Here is a 25,033-nt window from a genome sequence, read left to right on the forward strand (position 1 = left end):
GAGCCTATAGAGATGTCTTCTTGTGTAAATGAGTGTCAGTGGTGCCTGGGGCTACGGGCTAACAAGAGAGCTGCCCCTGTATACTTGTTAACACCCAGACACGGCCCATAAAACTAGTCTTGACCCAGTATTTCTTGTTTCTGTCCATGTCCCTTCTGGTCTGGGGCTAGAGAGGGTGTCTGTCACAATGCTGCGTAACAATACACCCTCAGGCAAGAAGTAGCCTGACCTATTTGAGCCATCGAGTTGAGACAGCTTCCACATGCTCTCTATCTGTCGCTTTCCCCTCATGTCAGTTCCCCTGGCACACCATGTCTGTGTCTATGTTTTTCTTCGTGACAATATGTTAAGCTTGGCTTGAAGGAGATTAAAATTTAGAGTACAGAATGAGTCGTTTGTGTATGGGGCTTCCCCTGCATTGCTTGTGTTCTACATGGGGCTGGGGCAAAAACTAATGTTTATATTTGCGAAGGAACATACTGGCTTTATTTATAGCAATGCACACTGACAAGCAAACATTTACAAACACACAAAAAAACTGATATGGAATTAGTATAATATGGACTGCTATAGGCAGTGACAACTGTATAGGAATTCGTATTTTAACTGACTGCTAGCTTTGAAAATCGTGAAGAGACTTTGGACATTTCCCCATATAACCTACCTATGTGACTCACCTCTGTCTGGACACGAAGTCTCATGACGAAACTAAGGTGTGGTCACACCCGGAAGACAGGTAAGCTACACCTAAGGCCCGTAATATCTCAAAGAAAACTGTGCGTTGGTGCAAAACATCGTAAATCTTCCTCCTTTTTAAATAAATACCTACACAGGTGTTGGCCGATCTTACAAACGCAGTTTAATATGAATTTATCGACGAGAGGGCATATTTTGATTGGCTGTTTGTCGTCGACACACACACCTTGGGGTTTTCTGACCAATAACATTTAAATTCCATACTATGCCTAACCGAAGGGTGGGGCCGGGGCTAAAACACTCGTGGTGAAGAGGGCGGAGTTTGCAGTGAGGTGACGCTTTTACTCATTGTTCAGAGTATAGTCTGGGAGCAGTAGTGTGGTAGAGACGGAGGCTTCTCTTTAACAAACTGTGTTTGGAGCAACGTAGACTTGGAATATTCGATTAAAACAGTCGTATTTCGACAGGTAAGTTTGCATTTTGACCGTATATTTCTAGTCCCGTTGACAGAGCGTGCGATGTACATTTCAACTTACTACCCCACAGTTTAGTCTTGTTAGGGAAGTGAGACGTGTTATTTTGAGACGGGGCTCATTTTGTGTCGTTTTTTTTTTCTTCTCTTTGTTATTCCTCGTAGTTGATACTTTTTAACAACCTACATAATGTAGAAATGAGTTGGTAAGTTATGTAGTGTTGCCCACTTGAAAGCTAAGTGTTGCTTTGGGTTTAATTTCCGCATGGCCACAGTTGGTTCATCATTGAATCGTTTAAAGTTTGTACTTTGTCTTTTTGGGGGGATAAAGATTCTAGGGTCAAACACACGATTGTTTGTCCAACACTTGCCTTTTCAAATTGATCAAACAAATTGTTGGACACGGATTATTGATTCATTCGACGTCTAACCTCATTTGAGGCTTGAACTGAAAGTCATTAGTTCTACCGTGACGTTAGATACGGGACACGATCGAAGTTCGTCTATCCTGCTCCATTGTCAAATGCACCGACCATTCTGTCCACACTATAGGTCGACATAACATGCCTAACAAGGGACTTCCATTTTTCAGTTTGTCACTTTAAAAAAAGTTGAATTGCACCGCTAAAATGTGTTCATTGTGATAAAGTGTGTGGTAATACCCATAAGGGAGACGGCACCTGTGGTGTTTTTTAGAAAGAACTCCTCCGGTTCAATGTTTGGGCGTTTTTCTTTTTTTCTGACGATACGAAATGCCACACCTACATTTTCATTGGCTTCACTGGTAGCCTGCTATAAATTATGGACACTTTCACAGAAAAAAAGAGCTGATTACCTGCGATTTTTTTGATTAGCTGCACTCGAGTGGATGAAATATTGTAAAGCAGGATTAACATCAATTTAACCTTTCACATCTCTATGGAAATTGTATTTTGGCCTTGAAACCCCCAGTGAATCAATTGTAGGGTGGGGCGTGTGACTTGTGAAAGGTTCGCACATACATAATGGATGATGATGAATAATAAATAATAATGATAATCAGCGAGGTAGTGATACGCAAAAGTGAGTCACCCCTCCCCCCACTCTGTCACCCCCCTCCCACATTTATTTGCCAGCTCTGTCCTACATGAGCAAGGTGTTCACAATGATTACATCATTGATGGTAAACCTCATTCTCTCCACCCCATCCATGACCAAATACATTTAGCATAAGCTGTCGGTTACAGCAATTTCACTGCCCAGACATGCTACTGAAAGGATTTTGACTCACTCATTTGATTTTGAGTGGAAATCCACTTTGACAACATGTAACTGAAATGACGTTATCTGATTCGTTAGTCTTATGCGGTTTTAGTCATTTCTAGCATCCCAACCAACTTTAATATCTGGGAAAGTCAAATTGGACACGGACAAGCATGGAATTAGACTTTAAACAGATGTCTGCCAAAATGCAAAGCTTGCTCTCTTCCTCTCCCCCACCCTGCTTACGTACAAACCCACATACCCCTCATCTAAATAACGGGCAAAATCCCTACGAAGCGGGCTCCAAATGGTAACATGCTACCGTTCGTTGGCGACCGCCAGTGTTCTAGACCAGTGAGCAAAGCTGATGTTTTGAATGGAGCTCATGTTGAATTGACCAGAGTTCCTTCACAGCGCCAGTACATTCTGCGGGCCAGACCAACCGTGCAGGTCCTGGGCCCGTGCCACGAGGTGCAGCCGTTTGTGGTCCAGCAGCCTGCCTGGCCCGAGGCTGCACCACCCTGGGGGGGGGGGGTTAGTCCAGAGACCAGACTGAGATATGCAGCTGGGGTTGCAACTAGCGTTAATCCGCCCCCCACCCCCCTCTCACACACACACACACACATCAACCTCCCTGCTTAATTCTCTGATATTGTCCTACATTAGGGACAGCAAGGGGCCAGGAGATCTTGCCGTTTATAAATAGGGCTACACTTTGCAAAGGGGATTAGCATAAATGTACCATAACAGCCTTTGTTTCTGACGCACACATTCTCTCTATTTTAGTCCCGAATTGAGTTTTCTCCCCCCCCCCCCAGTTTCTGTTTCTACTTTTACTGTCTGCCAACTGGATAGTCTGGTTTTGATCTTGGGACTCAGTCATCTTACTGTGTGTCTTGCCTTCCCTCCTTCTGCCTCCCTAGTCTTTTTCTTTCCACCTTATCTCTTTCTCTCTCTCCCTCCCACTGTTTCTTACACGTTCTCTCCCTGCTGGTGTCTGGGCACTCCAGGTGGCTCAGTTACACCAGTCTAATCAGCCCACACATGGGAGTGCGCCATGTGTTTCTGTGTTTGGGGTCAACTGTGATACGGGATTGAGATCTGTGTTGCCGTGGAAGGTCAAAGGGAAGGTGGTGCGATGGCTCGGTAATCTCCCCAGCGTGGTCTGGGTTTAAGAAGAGATCTTCCTCAGACGATGCTGTTATCAACCCAAAGCAGGTTTGCTCTCCCTCCCCTGATGCCGGCTTTGCTTTCTTGTCTGTGTGACCATCCCAGAGGGAGAATCTCAATCATTAATGTGTTTATCCTCGGACAAGGTGACTTTTGTCTTGAGCGTGAACTTGTGGGTCCTTAAAAGCAGAGGAATAACTCTGGGGGCAAGGCCGGGGCACTGAAGTCTCTTCTACTGCCGGCTCTTCCAGGCCTCTGTCACGAACCGACTGAGGACTTTCACGCGAGTGGAATCTTTTTACGCCCATTAAAAACTTGTCCATTTGTCAAAAGAGCATAGATTAGATTTTCTTTCTGGGAAAACTTGGAAGCTCTCTCGCTCTGTTGCCGGGCCCTCATCAGTGCGGTGGCAAGATGTTTAAGAGGCTGTCCAGGACTGGCATCGCCCGAATGAACCCAGCTGGGCTTACATTACTGTCACGAAGATGAATTATTCACTTAAGACGGTTTTCTGGGTTGGCTAAATGAAGGAAGAACTCCCCCCACACACACCACACTCACACACGTCACTTGCACTTTCTGAAGTTGTTACTCAGCCAACTTTTAGATTCTTCAAGTCCCGTCACCCGCTTGTCAGAAACATCCAGTGCATCTGCAGATGACGGCCCGTGCCAGAAATAGCTGAACCCATTAGTGTTTCTTTATGAATATATTAACGGCTGTTTTCTTTTCATAACTGACACAGTTTCACATGCAGTTTTTTTTTTGGGGGGGGGGGAGGAGAGTTATGAACCAGATTTCCGGACACTGAGGTAAATTCAGCTGAGCTGTGCTTCCCGTCTTCTCTTCGAGTCGCCTCCTACTCATTTCTTAATTAAACTCCAGTGAGAGGCAGAGGACATGGGAGGAATGAGGGTGTGTTGGGGAGGGAACTTTTAAGAACTAGGAGCAATTCACTGACTAGACAGTTATCTGAGTGGAGAATGTATGCAGACTTGACTCAATCATTACACTCTCCATGCACGACTTGACATTTTGGTCAGGACTTGAAACGGGTACCTTGAAAACGGTGTATTGTTCACGATCTGTGTGAAAACATACCGACGGTATATTTGAAATAGTCTTTCATTCCATCTTCGCGTCTTTTTGATGGTACGTCTGGTAAGCTTTCGTAACCCGTCTGCCAAACTCGGGGCAGGCTGTATTCGTTACGGTCCCATCCGATGTTCTCTCTGGTCTCCCTAGCCTCCCGTCCGGCTCCGATCTCCCTGAAATATTCATCACCTGTCTCATCGCCTCAGTGCCCAGCAGCACAACCAGGCGTATCCGCACTCGCTAAGACGCCACCCCTCCCTCCCCCCTCAGAGAGGAACCTCAGACAGAAAAATCAAACCAACCTGGGTAGGCCTGCAAGTCATGGAGGGATATACTCCGCGTGAATCCTCTCTTTTTCGATTCTAATAGCAATACTGTTGTGAGAGTCATTTTTGGGGGGGGGGATAACTTTAGGTGTCTCCTTTTTCCTCTCTCAAACAAAGTAACTGGGTCACAGTATGCCAACATCTTCCTTCCTGCTGTCCTCAGCCACAGCTAAACAATGGAGGGAACAATCCAGAAGCCAAGTCCAAAACAACTCCGCTGCCACATCCGGGACAGGCCCTCCCCAGTCTCACTACTTGATCAATCATGAGTGGGGGAGCCACACTGTAAACAACGTGAGCGTCGAAAGAGGTCTCCAGGTTACATCGTCACAGGGCTGTGAAGACGCAGGCCTTGCGTCGTCCCCCTCCTACCCACTTCCCAGCAGTGTAATTTGAGCTTGTTCCGTGCGTAACGCACCTCCTCCTTTTGAGGCGACACAAGTTTCCTTTGGTTCGGGGAGGGGGGGGGGCACAGGGGGACTAGACGAAAACGACCGTAACCCGGCATCTCTGACACAGTTTTAGCGAAGAGAACAGGGGGAATGGGCTACTTTTATGACATGTCTGCTAGCAGGTCTAGGGCCATTGTGCATCCTGGCGCTTGTTTATGTAATTACCTCAGGGACTGTTTGAGTAAACATGTAAGTGGGGCCAAAGTGGCTTTACTTGATGAGTGACTCAAATGAGCCCCCCCTCCCCCCATAATGCCATGTCTATTTGTCAGTTGACTGCTAGCGAAGCCGTCGCAGCCTTGATAATTAGCAAAGGGACAGCATTAGCGACTGGATTTTTTCCCCCCCCCTAATGAGTCCTGGTGAACACCATACACTTGCTAATGAAAAGCAACAGAACTTGTGGAAATTAAACAGTATCAGCTGCATAGTACAGCTCTGTAGCTCAGTCTGTTGGCCGGCCGGTCCACAAAAAAATTGCACGCGTGTACGCGGTCACAGCTATTGCGAATCGTGCTTGTTTAATGCTGTCCGTGCGTTTTAAGCCTTTTAATGGATTCAGTGGGCAAAATTGGAGGCCTAATCCAGTAACCAGAGTCATGAACGGCATTTGTAGCATGAGCAGATGTAAACCATCTTCAGCACACAGATTCTTAAACAGATAAAAAGCATATGTCTTTCGTAATGCACGTTCCCATCTTCAGTCGAAGAATGTGTGCTCCCTGGCCCTGTTTTCACATGCAGCCCCCTCCAGCAGGGAGCTACACTGTGAAGCCTTTCAATGTGGTTTCTCTGTTGGAGAGGGGATTTTGGCATGCTGGCCATTATTGTTGGATTGATAAATGGTCTCAAGTATGGGCACTTCCACCATCCGAAACCGTGTACAGATTTGATATTCCTTTCCGCCTTTCTCCTGACCTTTCACCGACTTGTCTCGACACATAGGCCTCGGGATACTTAAAACGGTCTTTAATATAGCTGTGAAAAAGGTTTTCAAATGGACAGCGCCAACAAAGAACTGTCCTGTCCTGCCCTGACCGGAAAAACGATTGTTCAGACCTCCACACGGAGTCGGCGTGTGCGCCCCGTGATGACCACAACTTCCTTTCGCCCCCGCCACAACGAATCCATTAGCATCAGTGTGCGCACCACTGCACATCCTCCCCGTATTGATTCATACACAACGGCTGACCAATTAGCCCTCTCTGCCTGTTACAGCGCCGTGGCGGGGCCTATCTAGGGCGAGGGACAGCAAAGGGAAGGGTGGGAGAGAGGGAAGCCATCGTCCTGAGGGGAGGCTAAGCTTCCTCTCAGCGGCGTCGGCGGCCCCTGACCACCTGCCGGACTCGCGTGAGGGATGGGCACTCGCTAGTGAGGGGAGGCTAAGCTTCCTCTCAGCGGCGTCGTCGGCCCCTGACCACCTGCCGGACTCGCGTGAGGGATGGGCACTCGCTAGTGAGCGCGTGCGTGAACCCAGCATCTGGGGAGCACTTACTGACTGCAGCCTCTTAACAGCAGGGGCTCAGCTGGCTGGCCCGCGACTCATGAAGCCATTTAGCCTAGCGAGAGAAGTGTGTGCGTGTTTCGGTTTCGGTGAAAGGCACCCAGGGGTCACAGGGGCGGTGCGTTTTGTTCCATGTCATGGAGGGGGGGGGGGGGGTTCATGCGAGTGTATGGATATATGTCCCCGTATAGCCCTACCCAGATGGTTTCTAAAGCTTTACAGATGTGTGGAAATGGGCCTTAATCTGTTTGATCTGCTCCCCCCCCCAACTCTGCATCACTGTCTATCCACCTCCTTATCTCCATCTGTCTGTACAGTAACGGGAGTCTACCTAGCCGAAAGAACGTCAGCTGGGAATAAGCCGAGATTTGAAGTGTAAACACACTAGACTGCTTTGCTTTGAACGTTGTAAGAGCCAAAACAACACCCAGAGCCCATGCGCCTCGCGTCTAGGCCTGTCGAGTCGCACCAGATCCAGCTGCAGGCGTTTCCACGGGCTACGGGGGCCATGTTGGAATTCGGCACCAAGCCAAGCCTTAATCCCTCTACCTCTGGGGGGCTCGCCTCCCTCCCTCAGTCCTGTTTGGCTGTGAGAGCTTAGGGTAGCCGTTTTTATTTTTTAAGCCCAAAACCTTATCTCAGTGAAGCAGGTCGGCAGCTTCTTTTCAACCCCGCGGGGGCTACCACACGACTTTGATGAAGAGAACCCGCAAATGGATACTTCTGGAAGGGAGGTGGTTGGAGATACCTCGCTGTTGTTTTACCCCATGTTGGTTTGGGCCTCAACGCCCACACACCTACATAGTGCCACACCCATGTTGAGGCCTCGGCAGTGAGGTGAGGACACTCCCCGTCTGTCACGTCTGTGTGGGAGGCCTGGAGATGAGCCTTGTGTTCACTCACCAGCCTCAGGGAGTCGAGGACCCAGCAGTCATCGAACGACGGTGTCATTTTCCGCGTGACGATAGGATTGCGTGTCGGTGCACTGCGAGGGGGGGGGGGGGGGGGGGGGGGGGAGATGATTTTGTGTTTTACACTTTGGGACTGTTTTCGGGTTGTGTCGAAGTGAGAGCCAGTGAAATGTGTGTGGGCGGGGGGGGGGCTGAATGTACTGAGTTTGTGCGGAATGTCACACCAGGATTAAAGCGTCGGTCAGCCAAACGCCATTCATCTCCATCTCGACCTTTCTCCCCCTTCCCCCCCCCCCCCCCCTCTCTCTTTCTGTTCGTACTGGTCAGCCAGGAGCTCACCAACAGACATTCCTGCCTTTTTTCGTTTTGTGAGCTTCATTTTCCCTCCAGAGCCCTGGTATCCTCTCAATCCCTCTCCCCCAGCCACCCGCCCCCTAGGACAGGAGGAGCCCGGCCAGTAGATGGCACAGAGAAGGAAGGTTAGGGTGTGGCCTTCTTTGGAAAAAGCTCAACTCACAGTTCTGGGCGGAGTAGAAATGACGAGGCACTAAAGAGTGCGAGACTATCAGTCATTAACCACACTGCGGTGTTCAAATAAAGGCCAAAGTCCATTTCTGAGGTAACAGCTGTGCGCAGTTTCTCCCTTTTCCCAATCAGACAATGGGAAATGATTAACTTGAACTGATGAACTCCACTGCAATGTTGACATGTTCCCTCTCGAGTGCTGACGCAAACTGCACGCATCTTGCTCAGTTTGTATCTAGTGCCTTCAACAAAAAAAAGCTTGTTTAGATTTGGTGGTTTCAGAGTCTTAGTTTCGGTGTAAGTGGGATTGTTCCTCGTGGAGCCCCGCTCCGGCAACCTGTCCCAACACGTCTGTTTCTCTGTCTGCCTGTCTGTCTGTTTCTCTGTCTTTCTGTCTGTCTGTTATCGGTTCTTTACCCTATCAGCTTAATCACTGTCACCATCTATACAGGCTGCTACAGTCGGTCAAGACAGGTACCACAGGCCCTGACGGGCTCTCTTTGCACCGTGTCGGGGTATGTCATTCACACATTGATGAGCTGTTACTGCAGTGGTGTGTGTGTGTGTGTGTGTGCGCGCAAAACGATACAGATGAGAAGCAGGTGATTCCACGAGGTTGACAGAGGTCAAGCAACATGCAGCCACAGTGTGTGAACAATTTTGGTTGCCACGGTGATATGGCGGGGTGTGTCGCAACACGGAAACAATCAAATCGGATCGCTTGGCTGAACTCGTTGCCGCGCCCCGGAAAACAAAGACTACACAAACACTTTCAAATTCTGTCTCACACACACACACACACACACACACACACACACACACACACACACACACACACACACACACACACACACACAGAGAGATTAACTTCAAAACACCAGAAAATCCTGCCAAATAGACTTGGCACATGTTAGAATGGATCCAACAAGCTTTGTCGTTGAAGCGTTGTTTGTTTAACGACTGTTATATCTACTGTTGTTGGAGACTGCCAGACTTCTAATCTTCGCATGAGTTCCAAACTTCAAATGTGCAGCCTGTTATTGGGATGGTAAACTTTAATTGGACTAATTGGTGCGAGTTGGCACTCCCAAGCTTGGGAATAGGAGAACCACACCTCTCATGGCAACCGAGAAGAGGGGGAGAGAGGCAGGGCCCAGAAGAAAAAAGACAGACATGGCCCCTTGCATGTTGCTGCAAGAACTGCTTTCTCCGTTAGCAACACCCATTGGGTAAGGGCCCCCCTCACACCCTCCCCCCCCCCCCCACCTCCCTCCAAAGCTGGTTGACTGGTTAGTGACTCATTCTCCTGTACCCAGTGAGGTCGAGTTGAGGTGGATACCTCACAGACACATGATGGACTGATGGTTTACGCACACCAAGGGATTACTCTCCCATGGGAGGGTGTGGAGACAGCCTTTGACTCACCAGACTGTCGAGTTCTCGAGATGAGCGTTCCCATTCTCTAGAGAGGGAGTCACGGTTCACGAGAAGACCCCTCTGGCGTTGGTGCTGCGTACACACACCCACACACATACACAGAAGAAAGTACATGAAGGCTAGGGAGTGAAAACAACTCTCATACTCACACACATCTGCACACGCGTTCCCTACGCTCAGCTCTAGGGCAAACGCTGAAGGGAGTGGTTCTATCATTCACACCTTTTAACAGGCTGACAGCTTGGCAGACGCTGACACACATAGTAACTCCAAACCTGTCGTAGGCATATCCAGACAAGACCAGCAATTCACTGGTCCTGTAGGATTACTGCGCTACCATTAACTCACTTGTGTAATTATGCTTTTGTTCTTTTTTTTTTATGGGGGAAAAACCATGATTTATATGATATATAACATGACAATCCAATAACTATTATGATGCTAATAAATGTAAATTACATTTAGTGTATGGTTTCAGTTGGTGAAATGTACTTCATGTAGCCTATGCAAATATCAAGATGCACAATATGCTGGCCAAGACACGCAAGGTAAAGTTTCTGGAAGGAATTTGAAGTGCATTTCTCACCGCGCACTAACATGCCATGTACACACAGTTTGGGATTTTTATACTTGTAAAAGACAAACACGTTTCCCACAAGAGGAGTAGGCATTTAGAAAACTTTTTCTTGTGACGATGCACTCAACGACACAGCACCGTTCAATGTCGACCGACTTTAGAAATGAGCAATGGAGGGCAGTTGCGAGGCTATTTATTTTTATGTTGTAGACCGTCAGCGGTGGGAACGTTTATGAATGAAACGGGTACTTGGTGTTGTATCTTAAGCGGGCATCTCAAACTGTCGGTTGGGCATTTGTGACCCGCTCCGCTCTGAAAATAAGCGCCGACCAAAATAGTTCAAACGCAACATTTTAAATGCATGTCTGTGCATGCAGTCTTTCTGCCTCGTATTTGGTCTTTGGAGGTGGAATTGTGGTACGATTATGCAACAGCACGAGTTTCACGATTTCCATGAACGTGGGGGAGAAAAAAACAAAACAATAACATGGATCAAGAAGCAAATGCGTGTCCACATTTACATACTCTCACACACTTGGCCTTTGCTCTTTAGGAGAATGGCACCAAACAGTAACTGAAGGCTCACCCCACACACGAACACAAACTCACACACGGTCTCTCACACGTTGTACACACACGGCATGTCAACTATGCGCCCTGCGAAGAATCCCGTCACTCCGGTTACAGACCCAGCACCGCAAACATTTGAAAAAGCCGACGTCACACGAGTGGAGAACTGGATGATATTGTGTCCACTACAAGTGTGCGGACTGTCACAAGCAATTAAAGATGTAGCCTTGATTACAGTGTAAATTGCCGTCAGCTACTAAGAGTTGAAATGGAAACCCTGGTTGGATGACGGAGCATCTCAGAGCAGAGTTGAGATATGACGGTGGGGAGGATATCCTCCAATCTCTTCCTGCTCAGGATATTTTGGGTCTGCTGACACAACGAGGAAGTCTACAAACAAATGTTTTTTGGGGGGCGTACCATTCAGTCTACTACTACTAAGTTGCAAGCGTTTAGATGAGGGCCCAAAATGAGGGTCGGAGGAAACGAGATTGAAATGGCTCATGAGAAAAAAATGAGCGGGGGAGGGAAGGGGTGAGTGACGGCAAGGATTTAAAGAGAGAGAGAGAGGGAGGTAGAGGAGGGGGTCGGTTAGAGGGCAACACTGCTCAGAGCCTCGACTAAAAATGCGAGGAGGACTTAGCTTGACAGAGACTGGGAGCCACACTCGGGTACTGGAAAGTAAAAGTACAGATTGTGCGGGCCCAGGTCTGGGGAAGGAATGCGTTGGAGGTGTGCGACAGATGGGCGTGCGGTGAGCGGTCTGTAGTGCCTCCTACATGCAGAGAGACGGGAAGAATCTCTTCCATCTCTGTTCAGATGTGAAATGAGACGGCGACACACCCAAACTGGGCGGAGGTGTGTCTCAGTTGCCAAGGTGTGGACAAACAGTGTGAGGATCAGTTTCTCTCACACACACACACACACGAAACCTGTCAAGCTGGTTAATCAGCGAAGCGAGCAAGCATCCCGATCTCATGGCCTTATGGGCGCTGGCTTGGGTCAAAGGTTTTGGTGGTGTGTGTGTGGGAGGGAGGGGGGGGGGGGTTGTCAGCATTCCTGTCTTTCAGCTGTCTCTCCGCCCCCCCCTTGTGCGCTCGTCCAATGACTCCTGGTTTCTCTGTTTTTTAACGGCAGATAAAATGTGCTCACCGTGTGGTGAAATAAATGTAGAACAAAGGAGAACCTTTAAATAACACAGGCTTGCTGATATTGAAGCACTGTCAGGTAGTTGGCTTGTTGTTCTATTTAAAATCTACATAGTGAACTAGAGATGAACATAATAATCTCTGATGAACAATGGGAAAACTCATGTGAACAGGGACACAGAGTAACCAGTAGTCCTAACTGGAGGGAATTTGGATGGAAGATTAAAATGAGATACTTCAGAACTCCACTTATAACATCTAAATGGAGCAATACCTCAGCACAATGTTGGAGGGGTTGTGGCAAGGTGGGAGACCACACACATATATTTTGGGACTGTCCAAAGTTATCGGAATACTGGAAGAAAATACAAAGGGAAATAAAAACATGTTTATTTATTGACATACCGTTAGAACCATCACACTTCATTTTAGGGATATTGCCTGATAACCTTGAAGAAAATAGCCAAACAAAACTTCTGAGGGCCCTTCTTCTAATAGCAAATAAGGTAATAACATCTTGCTGGCTGAAGCCACAGCCCCCCACAATAACCCAATGGAGGGATAGAATCCAAGATATGTACAGGATGGAACACTTGACTGCACTATTACAACTTAAAAGAGAGGCATTCATAAACAACTGGTCTCCCATTGCTATACACTTCCATTTGATATGATAAGTAGAATATACATACTGATATATATTTCTTTTGTCTTGGTTTTTCCATTTATGCAGTGGACTTTTGCAGGCCTTTCTCTTTCAGAATACTATATTAATGTAATGTCATGTGTGATGTATTGTGTTTGTGGACAATGTTAATGTGTAACTCAATCCTGATAATCCTTGATCCGGATGGTTTGGGCCCAAGACATCCGTGGACTGTTAACCCCACTAGACTAAGACTTGTACCCGTAGCACTTAATTTCATGTAACGATGTGATGTACTGTATGACTGCATTTGATAAAAGGAAATAAAAAGAAGTTCAAAAAAAAAAAAAAAATCTACATAGTGTAAGTGTCTTTTAATATTTATTTATTTGTCTGTTTTTGTCTTGCAGTCATTCCTTGTTGTTTTTGGTTTAAGCCCAGGAGGCGAGGATGGAAATGCAAAGTGAGTATTTGTTTCAGTAGAAGGAATAAACATACTTGACCCTCTTCAGTCCTGATTAGTCTCTTTCTCCCTATCCTTTCGTCTCGTTGTCTCATTCTATCATGTTGATCCTCTTTCTGTTCTTCCTCTTATACTGTCAACTTCTCTGTCCAGTAGCACACTTGACATGATAGATTACATTACACAAACTGTACCTGCATCTTTATGTCCATATTGGGCCAAAAACCACTTTCTACCCCAATCTGACTCCCCTCTCTCTCTCGCAATCCGTCCCTGTGTCTCACCACCTCCCCCTCTCTCTCTCTCTACCTCTCTACCTCTCTCCCTCTACTTCTCTCCCTCTGTCTCTCTCCCTCTCTCCACGTCCGCTCCTCTCTCCCCTCCCTCCCTAGTGGGCGAGCCCGAGGGCCTGGTCAAGGTGTCTGAGTGGCAGCAGACGTACTATGCCGGCGACTCCGGGATCCAGTCGGGGGCGACCACAGTGCGCGACGACGAGGGGACTGAGTACAGCACCAGCAAGCACTACACCGTCACCACGGTCACCGCTGCGAACCCCGCCGGTAACACACACACAGCAATACATTGACACGTTATGGGGACTCACACACACGTCAAACCTATCTCTCTGGTACCACTGGTCACACACACGCACGCACGTAGAAGTCTTTTGACATGGCATATTGACACGCTGTAATAAAGCAACTCTTTATTGAGCCTAGATAAGACGACCAGTATAAGAGATATGAAGCCCAATAAAATCTATCAAGACAACACCACTGCCTTCTAACGATTAGAAAACGACCCCCCACCCCCCGTCCTCCACCTGGACACACACACACACACGCGTAGCAGTCTATGGAATAGCCACAGCATTGATGTTACCATGCTGTCGCCTCACGATATTGACACACCGTAATAAAACCACTCCGTCTCTCGTCCCTCAATATAAAGACCAGTGCGACCGATATGTAGCCCAATAAAAATCGACCGGAACAACAGCACAGCCTTCTTAAGAATAAGAAGATGACCCCCACCCTCTGTCCTCCTTCCTCGACCCGCCCCCCCCCCCCCCCAAACAGAGATGGAGTCCCAGTACACCATGACGAGGGCCCAGCGCGTCCGCGCCGCCATGTTCCCCGAGACGGTGGCGGAGGGCACGGCCATCCTGTCCACGCAGACCGACCCGTCCCAGATGACCAACGTGCAGCGGCTGGCTGAGCCCTCGCAGATGCTCAAGACGGCCATCGTCCACCTCATCAACTACCAGGACGACGCCGAGCTGGCCACGCGCGCCATCCCCGAGCTCACCAAGCTGCTCAACGACGAGGACCAGGTATGGGGGGGGCGGGGCTAACGGGTGATTGGATAGATGCGGAGGGGAGGGGCTAACTTGGGGTCGTGTAGTTGGTTGTAGATGGGTGGTTTGGGTTTTATTGGTCCTTTTTTTTGTTTGTTTATGGTTTGACCTGTTTGTTGTTGCTATGGATGAGCTGGAGATTCGCCCTCTTGTCTGTTTTTTTTTATGTGGTAGCAGCTGGGCAAGTTGTGTTGAGATGGATCGTCTGTGGGTCTTGGCGGTAATGGGGTGCTTTGGGGGGGAGACAAGTTGATAGCCCAGAAAGACAAGGAGATCCTTAAAAAGGATTGATGACCAAAAAAAACACCCGTCTAGTCTTCCTTTATCTCCAACCGTGTAAACCTCTCGTTCGTGTCCTTAGGTATCTTAAAGGTGCGAAATGAAATCCGAATATTTACTCCGCGAGACAGCGACCCATGTTTTAACGTTTCCCCCCCCCCCCGCCCAGGTGGTCGTCAACAAGGCGGCGCTGATCGTCAACCAGCTGACCCGCAAGGAGGCGTCGCGCCGCGCGCTGATGGCGTCGCCCCAGATGGTGGCGGCGGTGGTGCGCGCCATGCAGAACACGGGCGACATGGAGACGGCGCGGGCCACGGCCAGCATCCTGCACAACCTGTCCCACCAGAGGGAGGGGCTCCTGTCCATCTTCAAGTCGGGCGGCATCCCCGCGCTGGTCCGCATGCTCAGGTGAGGAGGGAGGGCTTCCAGAAGGCTTCCTCCGGCCCCGTCTCCCTCCCCCGGCCGTTCGTTTGGCGTAGTCTGCCACCCTACCACCCCCACCCCCACCACCCAAGCACACACTCGCTCACACGGCCTCTTCTGCTTTTCCACCCCCGTCCTCCACACACACACACACACGTCTCCTTATCTCCTCCTCTCTCGTGTTTCCCGTGCCTCTTCCTGCCCCCAACAAAGTCGCAATGACAACAAAGTCAAAATGTATTTTCTATTTTTATTGGATTGAATTTCGAATTAAATCCCCCCTCCCCTTCCTCGGCCCAGCTCTCCCATGGAGTCCGTGCTGTTCTACGCCATCACCACCCTGCACAACCTGCTGCTGCACCAGGAGGGCGCCAAGATGGCGGTGCGTCTGGCTGATGGCCTGCAGAGGATGGTGCCCCTGCTGAAGAAGAGCAACCCCAAGTTCCTGGCCATCACCACCGACTGCCTGCAGCTGCTGTCCTACGGCAACCAGGAGAGCAAGGTGCGTGTGTGGCGGTTTTGTAGGCGTGTGGTGGGTGTTTTTTGGAGTAACCTATCCCTGGTTGTGTTTGTGAGAGATGGCTGTGTGTGAATATGCGCCTGTAATAGTGTGAGACTTGTGTTGAGGGAGGGCGGGGACTCGCTTGTTTGGACGTGCCGGCTTAGTTGGAACATCTGTGCGTGTGTGGAAGTCAGAGTTTGTGCGTGTCTATGCATGTGCTAACGTGTGGTTTTGGAACGGTGTGGGTGTGTGTCAGAGGTTGTTGTTTTGTCTGAAGACCATCAACGTGCACGCAGTCGCCACGAGTCGCCACAAGAGGGCACCGCGACCCCATTGGCCGACGCGGAAACGTGTTCCTCGTTCACGGCCAGTTTGAATGTCTGAGGTAACTCTCTGCCGTCTCCTCCAGCTGATCATCCTGGCCAACGGGGGTCATGAGGGTCTGGTCCACATCATGAGGAACTACAGCTACGAGAAGCTGCTGTGGACCACCAGCCGGGTGCTCAAGGTCCTCTCCGTGTGCCCCAGCAACAAGCCCGCCATCGTCGAGGCCGGTGAGTCGCCGAGCAACGTCTTGTTTGTTTAGGGGGCGGGAAAAATGAATGAAATGTGAAAGTGTGAATGAAAGTGCCTTGGTTGATACTTTTTAGATGTATTCATTTACCAGACCCTTTTATCCAAAGCATCGTAGAAATGATATATGTAGTAAGTGTCGAAGGTCATTAAGGACTAGAAAGCACACAGGTCTAACGGTATTATGGGGGTCAGTGCCAACGAGCGATCTGTATCTGATCGCTGTTCAACAACGATGCGTCACAACAACATCTATTCATCGTCCACGTCTTCGGTGACGTGTCTAGTTATTTTGCCCGGATAACAGCGTCCTCTCTCTTCCAACAATCCAGGTGGGATGCAGGCGCTGGGTAAACACCTGACGGGCTCGAGCCAGCGTCTCATGCAGAACTGCCTGTGGACGCTGAGGAACCTGTCGGACGCCGCCACTAAGCAGGTCGGCCATTTTGGATCTCTTCCCGACCCCCCCCCCCCCCATACCTAGTCTGAACTCCTACCTAAGCTCGCATTGATACTTCACTTCACCTCACATTGTTCAATCCCAAGGCTCCTCATCCCTTGACCGAATTATTTATACTTCCATTTGCGAACATGCTTCTGGTAGGTGAATAACGTTGCTAGACAACAGTCGTTGGGTCATTTGAAAACTCCTTCCCCGCTGGTTGTTTTCCCTCTATTCTTTCTGTCCTCGTTTGCGAAGACTTCCTTTCCGACGGACTAAAATAACACGTTAGAACAAAACCTACCCGACAACGACAATAACAACAGGACTAACTTCTCCCTCCCTCCTCCCCCCCCCTCCCAGGACGGCCTGGACAGCCTGCTGCAGGTCCTAGTGGGCCTCCTCAGCTCCGACGACATCAACATGCTCACCTGCTCCACGGGCATCCTGTCCAACCTGACCTGCAACAACGCGCGCAACAAGTCCCTGGTCACCCAGGGCAACGGCGTGGAGGCGCTCATCCACGCCGTGCTGCGCGCCGGCGAGAAGGAGGACGTGGCCGAGCCGGCCGTGTGCGCCCTGCGTCACCTGACCTCGCGCCACCAGGACGCCGAGCTGGCGCAGAACGCCGTGCGCCTCCACTATGGCATCCCCGCCATCGTCAAGCTGCTCAACAAGCCCTACTACTGGCCTGTCGTCAAGGTAGGGAGGGAGGGAGGGAGGGAGGGAGGGAGGGAGGGAGGGGAGGGGGGTGTAGAAGGAAGGAGGGGTGGATGGAGGTGGGGAGGGATAAAGAAGCAGACAACCATCCCTACCACAGCCGTGTAGGTCAAGGGGAGGAAAGAGGAGAGGTGACGGTAGAGACCGCCCGCTGAGGTGAAGAACCGGGTGGTCAAGAAAGTGACGAGAAGAATCGCGGTGCCCTAACGACCATACCCCCCCCCCCCCCCCCCCCCACTCCTTCTCCAGGCTGTGGTGGGTCTGATCCGTAACCTGGCGCTGTGCCAGGAGAACCAGGTGCCCCTGAGGGAAGCGGGCGCCGTCCCCCGCCTGGTCAACCTGCTCCTGGACTCCCACAAGGACGCCCAGAAGCACGTCTCCTCCAACAAGCAGAACTACCAGGTCTGCTTCTGTTTCCTCAGAGAAAGCCTCAGAGGCTTTTTCCTCTTTGAGGCCTAATTAAGGTCTGTTTATTCACAACAACAAAGGGAATCCCTGCTAACAGCATGTTGTAAGCCTTTGATTTAATGCCATAGCTTATTTAAAGATTGTTTGGATGACTTGAGGGTGAAAACAAACGTCTTCTCTTTTATCTAGAAGATTGAAATCACGTGGCATAGCATGTAGTGTGTGTCTTTTCTATGGACATCATCATTCATGTGGTGTGTGTGTGTGTGTGTCTCAGGATGGAGTGAGGATGGAGGAGATTGTGGAGGGCTGCACAGGAGCCGTGCACATCATGGCCCGAGACCCAGAGAGCAGGGGGCAGATCGCCAACATGCAGACCATCCCACTGTTTGTGCAGGTGAGGCGCAGCCGGGAGAGAGAGCGCACGCACGCGCGTTGGATCGATTCAAGCATCTTTTCCCCTTTTTCTGTGTAGGCCCTGCACTTTAACAGTGCGCGTGTGTGTGTGTGCGTGCATATGTTAACCCCCCTCCCTCCCTCCTGTCCCTCGCCCCCCCCCCCCCCTCCCCAGATGCTCTACTCGCCGGTGGAGAACGTGAAGCGCGTGGCGGCGGGGGCGCTGTGCGAGCTGGCGCAGGACAAACCGTCGGCCGAGCTGATCGACGCCGAGGGCGCCTCCGCGCCTCTGATGGAGCTGCTGCACTCCAACAACGAGGGCATCGGTGAGACACACACACACACTGACCCACGGAGCAGGGCCGGCACACAGAGAGATCACACACCCATAGAAACAGTTTAGTTTCACACTTGTTGCCGACTGTAATGTTTCCTTGGTTTGTTTAGGCCCCGTTTACTTACTCCCTAAATACCACCCAACGATCCTCGCAGTTGCTATAGTAACTAAATGAGTAACCCCCCGTCGATTTCTTTGTCGTCGTCGTCTTTCTCAGCCACCTACGCCGCCGCCGTCCTCTTCCGCATCTCCGACGACAAGAACCCCGAATACAAGAAGCGCATGTCCGTGGAGCTCACGCACTCCCTCTACAAGACCGACCCCGCTGCCTGGGAAGTGGTGAGTGGCTCTGGTTGAGACTGGTGCTCTGGTTGAGACTGGTGCTCTGGTGGAGACTGGTGCTCTGGTGGAGACTGGTGCTCTGGTGGAGACTGGTGCTCTGGTGGAGACTGGTGCTCTGGTTGAGACTGGTGCTCTGGTTGAGACTGGTGCTCTGGTTGAGACTGGTGCTCTGGTTGAGACTGGTGCTCTGGTTGAGACTGGTGCTCTGGTTGAGACTGGTGCTCTGGCGCCCCCTGCGGGAAAAACCGAGCAATTGTGTTTTGGCAACCAAACTTTGCCCATGGCAATGACTAAATACACGCCTGCCAACAGTATTGTTCAAGAGAAACGGTGGTGGGAGGCTATTGTAATGTTCGTTTTAATATCCGTACATAAACGTTGTTTGAGTAAGTTATTTGGTTTGAACTGTCTGCCACAAAGTGACTGATGTTTAACTGCTTGGGCATTTTGACGGTGTTTTGAACTTTGGCCTCTTGTGACCTCCATATCCCCCCCCCCCTCCCCTCAGGCACACAACATCGTCCCCATGGAGGCTGGCTACGGAGCGGAAGGTGAGTCCCTACGCCTGGGCCCGACGTGCCCTGTACCGTGCACGGTGGAGCCCCAAGCGGTGCACGCTTCACACGAATGACGCTCTCTCAGCTCCGCAGCCAAACGACTTAGGCCACTGGAATTCCAGGGAATTCCAACCGGACGCAGCATGAATGTTGAAAGCGGGGGGGGGGGGGGGGGGATGGGTTTGTATGGGTGTGGTTTGGATAGGTGTGGTTTGGTTTAGAAAAGGGGCACGTTTCGCCTTGGTACTAACATGGGGCCCCACATACCGATTGTCTTGACGTTTGTGTGCGTGTCTTCCTCTCTTGTAGAGATGGACCAAGCCTACCACCCGGGCTACCATGGTGGATACCCAGGTGACATGCCCGATGTCATGGATGGGGAGGGCATGGGCATGCCTGAGGACTACCAGGGCAGCATGGGCTACGACAATAGGCCCCCGTACTCTGACAACTACTAGGATGGTGAGAAGTGAGAACAGCCCCCAGCTGGATCTGAAGGACCACATCACAACCCCCACGGCCTTCTGTGTTTTCTAGATCCATGTCAACCTTATTTTTCTTTTTCTCTTCAGCAGACACTAAAGGGATGACGGTCTGAAAAAGGAGAAGATAGTTGGGGGGGGGGGGGGGTGGAGAAACGGATGGAAACGATCGGTAGAGGGAGAGATAACAGAAGGGACCTCCCTCCGATGTAATATATGCAGTTAGCATTGACCATGGGACTCATAATCTAACAGGGCTTATGTTTGTTGTTTGATGATGATGATGATGATGATGATTATCGTACTGATAATAATACTGATGATGATGATGATGCACATAGGTTTTAAGTAGAGGAGGCTTTTTTGAGGGTGCGTATGCTTTCGTGTGGGTAATCTATGCCAAAGAGATTTTTTTTATTTTGTGATGATAATCATATAGCTACCTTTCTTTATTTTCCCCCCCGCCGCCTTCATTTTATAAACGACACTAAGTACGAAACACTGCCAGGGGCGACTCGACATGTACAGCTCACCCTTTTTCTCTTTTTTGTCTTCGTTCGTTTGCTTCTCTGCGCCTTTTGTAACGGACACCGTTTTAACCTGTTTTAATTTTATGCGTTTAAACTTCTCCCACTGACTCCCCACCCCCCAACGGTTGAGTGAGTCGAGTGAGTGAGTCAGTTGAGTTGGTTCTGACTCGGTGGTGTATTCTCCTGCTGTCTCTATTGATTCATTTATGTAGAAGGGAACCTGAACAACCCAACCCCGTGGGCTTTACACAACCAAGAACGATGAATACAATAAGTCAACTACTGACAGGGAATATGTCTTTCTACAACAACAACAAAAAATGTTTTTACTTAAAAAAAAAAATTGTTTAAGAAAAATAAAGATTATATTAAACTACGTCTAGACTTTTCTTTTTGTGAGACAAACACTTTCCTATTGGATCACGTTTCCGAGGAGAACTATTAAGGGCGAGGTGAAAGTGCGCCTGACTATGGCAGAACGTTTTATTTCATTTGTATGTATCAACAAAGTAACATAAAGTAAATCCATTCTTTATTTATGACGTTGCTGAACAGCTCAGAGTTCACACCTCGGTGCTTAACACCTCAGGAAAAATCTGCAAAAGTAAGGTCAAAATCCAATTTTATTTGTGCTAGTAGTACATTTAGCACACGCTTTTATCCAAAGCGACTTCCAAGAGAGAGCTTTACAAAGTGCATAGGTCACTGATAATAACAACAAGATAGCCCCAAAGCATTGCGGGTAGCCAAAACAAGAAGCACACATTGTGAACAACCAACAAATAAGTGCCAAAGGGAAAAAACAAGCGGAGCTGATTCATGCAGGGGGACGCGAGACATAGCGCCTCATTAGCAGCGCGTCACTGGCAGCGCGTCATCACGCAGTAGGGCACACCTTCTTAGCAGGGCGAGCAATTTAATCAGGATATCGCTGCACTCTGCTTTGCTAGTGCGACACAGGTTGCTTTCTGTTTATCTGCTGCCTTTGCCTCCCCGGCCTCCACCCTTGGTTCTGTGTTTCCTGTTGTAGGGGGAATGCGTCGCTAGTCTCTGCTCGGAGGTCGAGACGGTGTCTCCGTTGGGTGCGGCACAGGGGTGTGTCCTGGCGGTGGCCTAGGGTGGCAGGGCCACCCCTGAAATCTGATTGGCCATCCCAATATATGATTGGCTATATGCCCAGTCAGAGGCGGGCCACCCCTGGTGCCACCCCTATCAAAAATGTCTGGACACACCGCAGGGAGCCGACGCAAGCAGAACCATAATGCCAAATCAATTGTTACAATGTGTTGAACCGTGTGAATAAAGTATCAAGTAAATACTATACTGAGTCCTCCTGCCTGAACCATAAGAGCATGTAGTTAAGCAAGTTACAATTTAAACAACATGAATCTGTAAGTGCAAGTGTACCTGTAGAAAAAACAAGCAACAGTAAAATAAAATAAAAAATTAGATGAACTAAAATAGAATAAAACAGTTTAAATAGGCTACCACTAACCAACAAGAGCAACAAGTCTAAGCACGAGTCAGTGTGATCCTTGAGGAAACTAGAAAGTTTGAATTGTGAATTTATTTCGTATATTCTCTTTACTCTTGATTGTTGTCTTGGGAAGATTGTCTCCTTGTTTTCTTTGTTGACGCACAGCCATCCCTATAAATACACAGGAGGTAAAGCTATGTTAGGTAACTAGACTTGCAGATGAAGCATAGCACTGGATTCCGAGAAACCAAAACCTGTTTTGTACCTGACAGTAATAACTGCCTGCTTATTTTGGAGGGACAATGGAAAACACCGTCACATCAACCATGCGACACAAGGAAGAAGGAAGAAGAACCATCTATATTTAGACATGTTATACAATATTACCATGTTTTGGGGTATATCTGACTTGTATCCTTAGATCAAGTTGATGTGTTTCATAACGATCATTCCGTCCGTCATGTCTGCTGTAGGTAGTTTTGGCAAAAGTCTGCCATCTTGTTGTTTTCCTTCCAAGCTAGGCTCCTTGAATTTTTCCCCTGAATCTTCGTTCACTTAAAAGAAGAAAAACCATTATGAACAAATGTGCATTAGGCCGCAGATCTGCAAGATGGTACTAGTTTAGTGATACTTTAATCAGGTTTCAAAAGAAACGTGTATAGCAATTGGCATGATAGTTCACAGTTGAGCCGTACTCACTGTAAGGGGCAAGGAAACTGAAGCTGTTCCGTCTCTTCATCCCCGGCCAGGTTATCGAAGTTATTTCACGCTCAAATAGCATGGTCTCCTGAACTCTAAAAAAGAAATGTTCAATTCAGCTACAACATTTGAAAGGCTCAGTTTACATTTTCTAAAGTTTAGGTTTTATATTGCACTTTAGTATCACCTACTTACAACGCAATCTTTTCAACGACTGACAACCACTGGAGACAGGAAATACAATGACAAGTACGCACAGGGAAAATTTGACACTGACTTAACAAGGAGGAGTCAGGTGGCTGAGCGGTTAGAGAAACGGGCTCGTAATCGGAATGTTGCCAGGTCGGTTCCTGGCCAAGGACACTGGGCAAGGCACTTCACCCCCTAGGGTCTTGTACTTACAGTGAGTCGCTCTGGATCAAAGGGTCTGCTAAAGGACTAAATGTAAATGTAAATAGAAACAAAGGACCAAGAACCAGTTGGACCACTTTTCGCTTGTAATGCAGTTCTACCACTGGGTGGCAGCAAGAAGCACATTGATTGTGACTTTTGACGAGAGGCGTTAGCGACTGATTATACTTTACCTCTCATTGTAGTACCTACATGGTGGTGGTGGACCACGACATTGTTCCTTGACTGGTGCCCAGGACCACCGATTCTACTCTGCAGTATCTCAGCCAGCCTTTAGTTTCCAAGGCTTAAAAAAGGGCTGACATGCTGTGGACGGCTGTTTCTCAAACGTCAAGGCTAACACCTCGATGCAGATAGACTGCATCTGTATGCATTTTAGAACAAACGACTTGTTCACAAGTTACATTTAATGACAACACGTGAAGGGTTTGAAGAGATTCTTAAACTGGACTACAGCTCTGGTTGCATCTATGTGCAGGTTGATTTGCCAGATGGATTTGGAGGGATTTAATGTTTTCCAAACAACCAAAACGAATTTCCTTATGTTTGAAGTAAAATGGGAAACTGATCAGTGTATTAACGTGAACCAAATAATGCCAATACCAATGGAATTACAGTTATTTGACTCTGGGTTAAATCAGAGGAAGAATGGTCAAAGTCAGGTTAATATGAATACACATTTAATAACATGGCAAATGACTGAAATCTATTCCAAGGCAAAAATGTGTCAAAGGAAGGTTAACTCTAACCTACTATACCATGGTCATTGTAAATCAGAGAGAGAAAGCAAGATGTGAAGAAGGAGAAGGACAGTAGGACAAGCCAGAACTGAGGAGAAGGTCTCAGGAGATGAAGAATCCACAGAACGATGCTTCATAATTCCCTTTATACACAGGAACAACCAACCACACCACATCTTAGCCCTTAGTGTCCAAATATGGGCGATGCTACAGTAAGTTACACAATGAGGTGTGAGAGCCATCAAGTAGAGAGTCTGTCCAGCAATTCCATATTTTAACACCTGAGAAGTAGGGGCAGGTTGACACCCGGCATTTCAATTTTCTTTACTCTTGATTGTTGCCATGTTGATCATAGAGAGGTCTCTTGGTTTTCTTTGTTGATGCACAGCCGTCCCTATAGATACACAGAAGACAAAGCTATGTTAGGGAACTGGACTTTCAGAGGGAGCATAGCATTGGAATGCTAGACCCAACCCTGTATTGTATCTGACAATAATAACTGCCTACTTGTTTTGGAGGGACAATCGATAACAAACACAAAAACCATGCCACAGAAGGGAGTAGACCCATCTGTAAGTAGACATTTTATACACATAGTACAATGTTTTGGGGTATATCTGACTTGTACCCTTAGATCCAGTTGATGTGTTCCATACTGATTGTCCATCATGTCTGCTTTCAGTAGTTCTGGCTACAGTCTTCCATCCCGTTGTTTTTCCTTCGAGTTAAGGCCATTACAACTGAAGCTGGCCATTTTCTTTATCCCACTTCCCGGCCAGGTTATCCAAGGTATTTCACGTTCAAACGGCATGGTCTCCTGAACTCAAAAAAATAAATGTTCAATTCAGCTACAACATTTGAAAGGCTCCGTTAACATTTTTCTAGATTTTCTATTGCACTTTAACATCGCCTACTTACGACGCAATCCTTTGAACGCAAAACAAGAGACAGGAAAGATGATGTCAAGTATAGTATAGAATACACTCTCGCATCAAGCAGAAGTCAGACCAGCAGGTTCACTTCCCGCTTGTAAAACAGTTCTACCACTGGGTGGCAGCAACAAGCACATTGATTGTGACTTCACCGACTACAGGAGACGACTTCGTTTATACTTTACCTCTCAA

General features: G+C 48.6%; 1 protein-coding gene and 2 long non-coding RNA genes across 4 annotated transcripts; 1 reads left to right on the forward strand and 2 right to left on the reverse strand.

The window, feature by feature from the left end:
• Positions 1–1,023: 1,023 nt before the first annotated feature.
• jupa (junction plakoglobin a) lies at positions 1,024–20,537 on the forward strand. Of its 2 annotated transcripts, none has more exons than XM_047043509.1 (16): positions 1,024–1,163; positions 13,182–13,234; positions 13,627–13,794; positions 14,314–14,567; positions 15,040–15,278; positions 15,594–15,795; positions 16,205–16,349; positions 16,701–16,804; positions 17,174–17,512; positions 17,780–17,932; positions 18,216–18,335; positions 18,510–18,660; positions 18,889–19,010; positions 19,522–19,564; positions 19,880–20,032; positions 20,143–20,537. In XM_047043509.1, the coding sequence occupies exons 2-15, from the start codon at positions 13,222–13,224 to the stop codon at positions 20,026–20,028; spliced, it is 2,202 nt and encodes a 733-aa protein (XP_046899465.1). In that variant the 5' UTR covers positions 1,024–1,163; positions 13,182–13,221; the 3' UTR covers positions 20,029–20,032; positions 20,143–20,537. The 2 variants fall into 2 exon arrangements, with proteins under 2 accessions (XP_046899465.1, XP_046899466.1); XM_047043510.1 differs by having other exon boundaries at positions 20,146–20,537.
• Positions 20,538–21,187: 650 nt separating this feature from the next.
• LOC124483197 lies at positions 21,188–23,063 on the reverse strand. The gene is made up of 4 exons (XR_006957786.1): positions 22,954–23,063; positions 22,759–22,853; positions 22,447–22,613; positions 21,188–22,230 (listed from the first exon to the last, which is right to left on the reverse strand). It is a non-coding gene; the product is annotated as an uncharacterized LOC124483197 (long non-coding RNA).
• Positions 23,064–23,832: 769 nt separating this feature from the next.
• LOC124483583 lies at positions 23,833–24,939 on the reverse strand. The gene is made up of 3 exons (XR_006957875.1): positions 24,828–24,939; positions 24,538–24,726; positions 23,833–24,303 (listed from the first exon to the last, which is right to left on the reverse strand). It is a non-coding gene; the product is annotated as an uncharacterized LOC124483583 (long non-coding RNA).
• Between the last annotated feature and the right edge of the window lie 94 nt (positions 24,940–25,033).

Source organism: Hypomesus transpacificus, chromosome 21 (genome assembly GCF_021917145.1).
Source record: "Hypomesus transpacificus isolate Combined female chromosome 21, fHypTra1, whole genome shotgun sequence".
Classification (NCBI taxonomy): Eukaryota; Metazoa; Chordata; class Actinopteri; order Osmeriformes; family Osmeridae; genus Hypomesus; species Hypomesus transpacificus.

Bases quoted from the DNA above. Each gene is read 5' to 3' on its own strand.
- jupa (XM_047043509.1), top strand. The intron at 13,795-14,313 runs GTAACACACACA...CCCCCCAAACAG, and splicing joins CACCGCTGCGAACCCCGCCG to AGATGGAGTCCCAGTACACC. The intron at 15,796-16,204 runs GTGCGTGTGTGG...CGTCTCCTCCAG, and splicing joins ACGGCAACCAGGAGAGCAAG to CTGATCATCCTGGCCAACGG.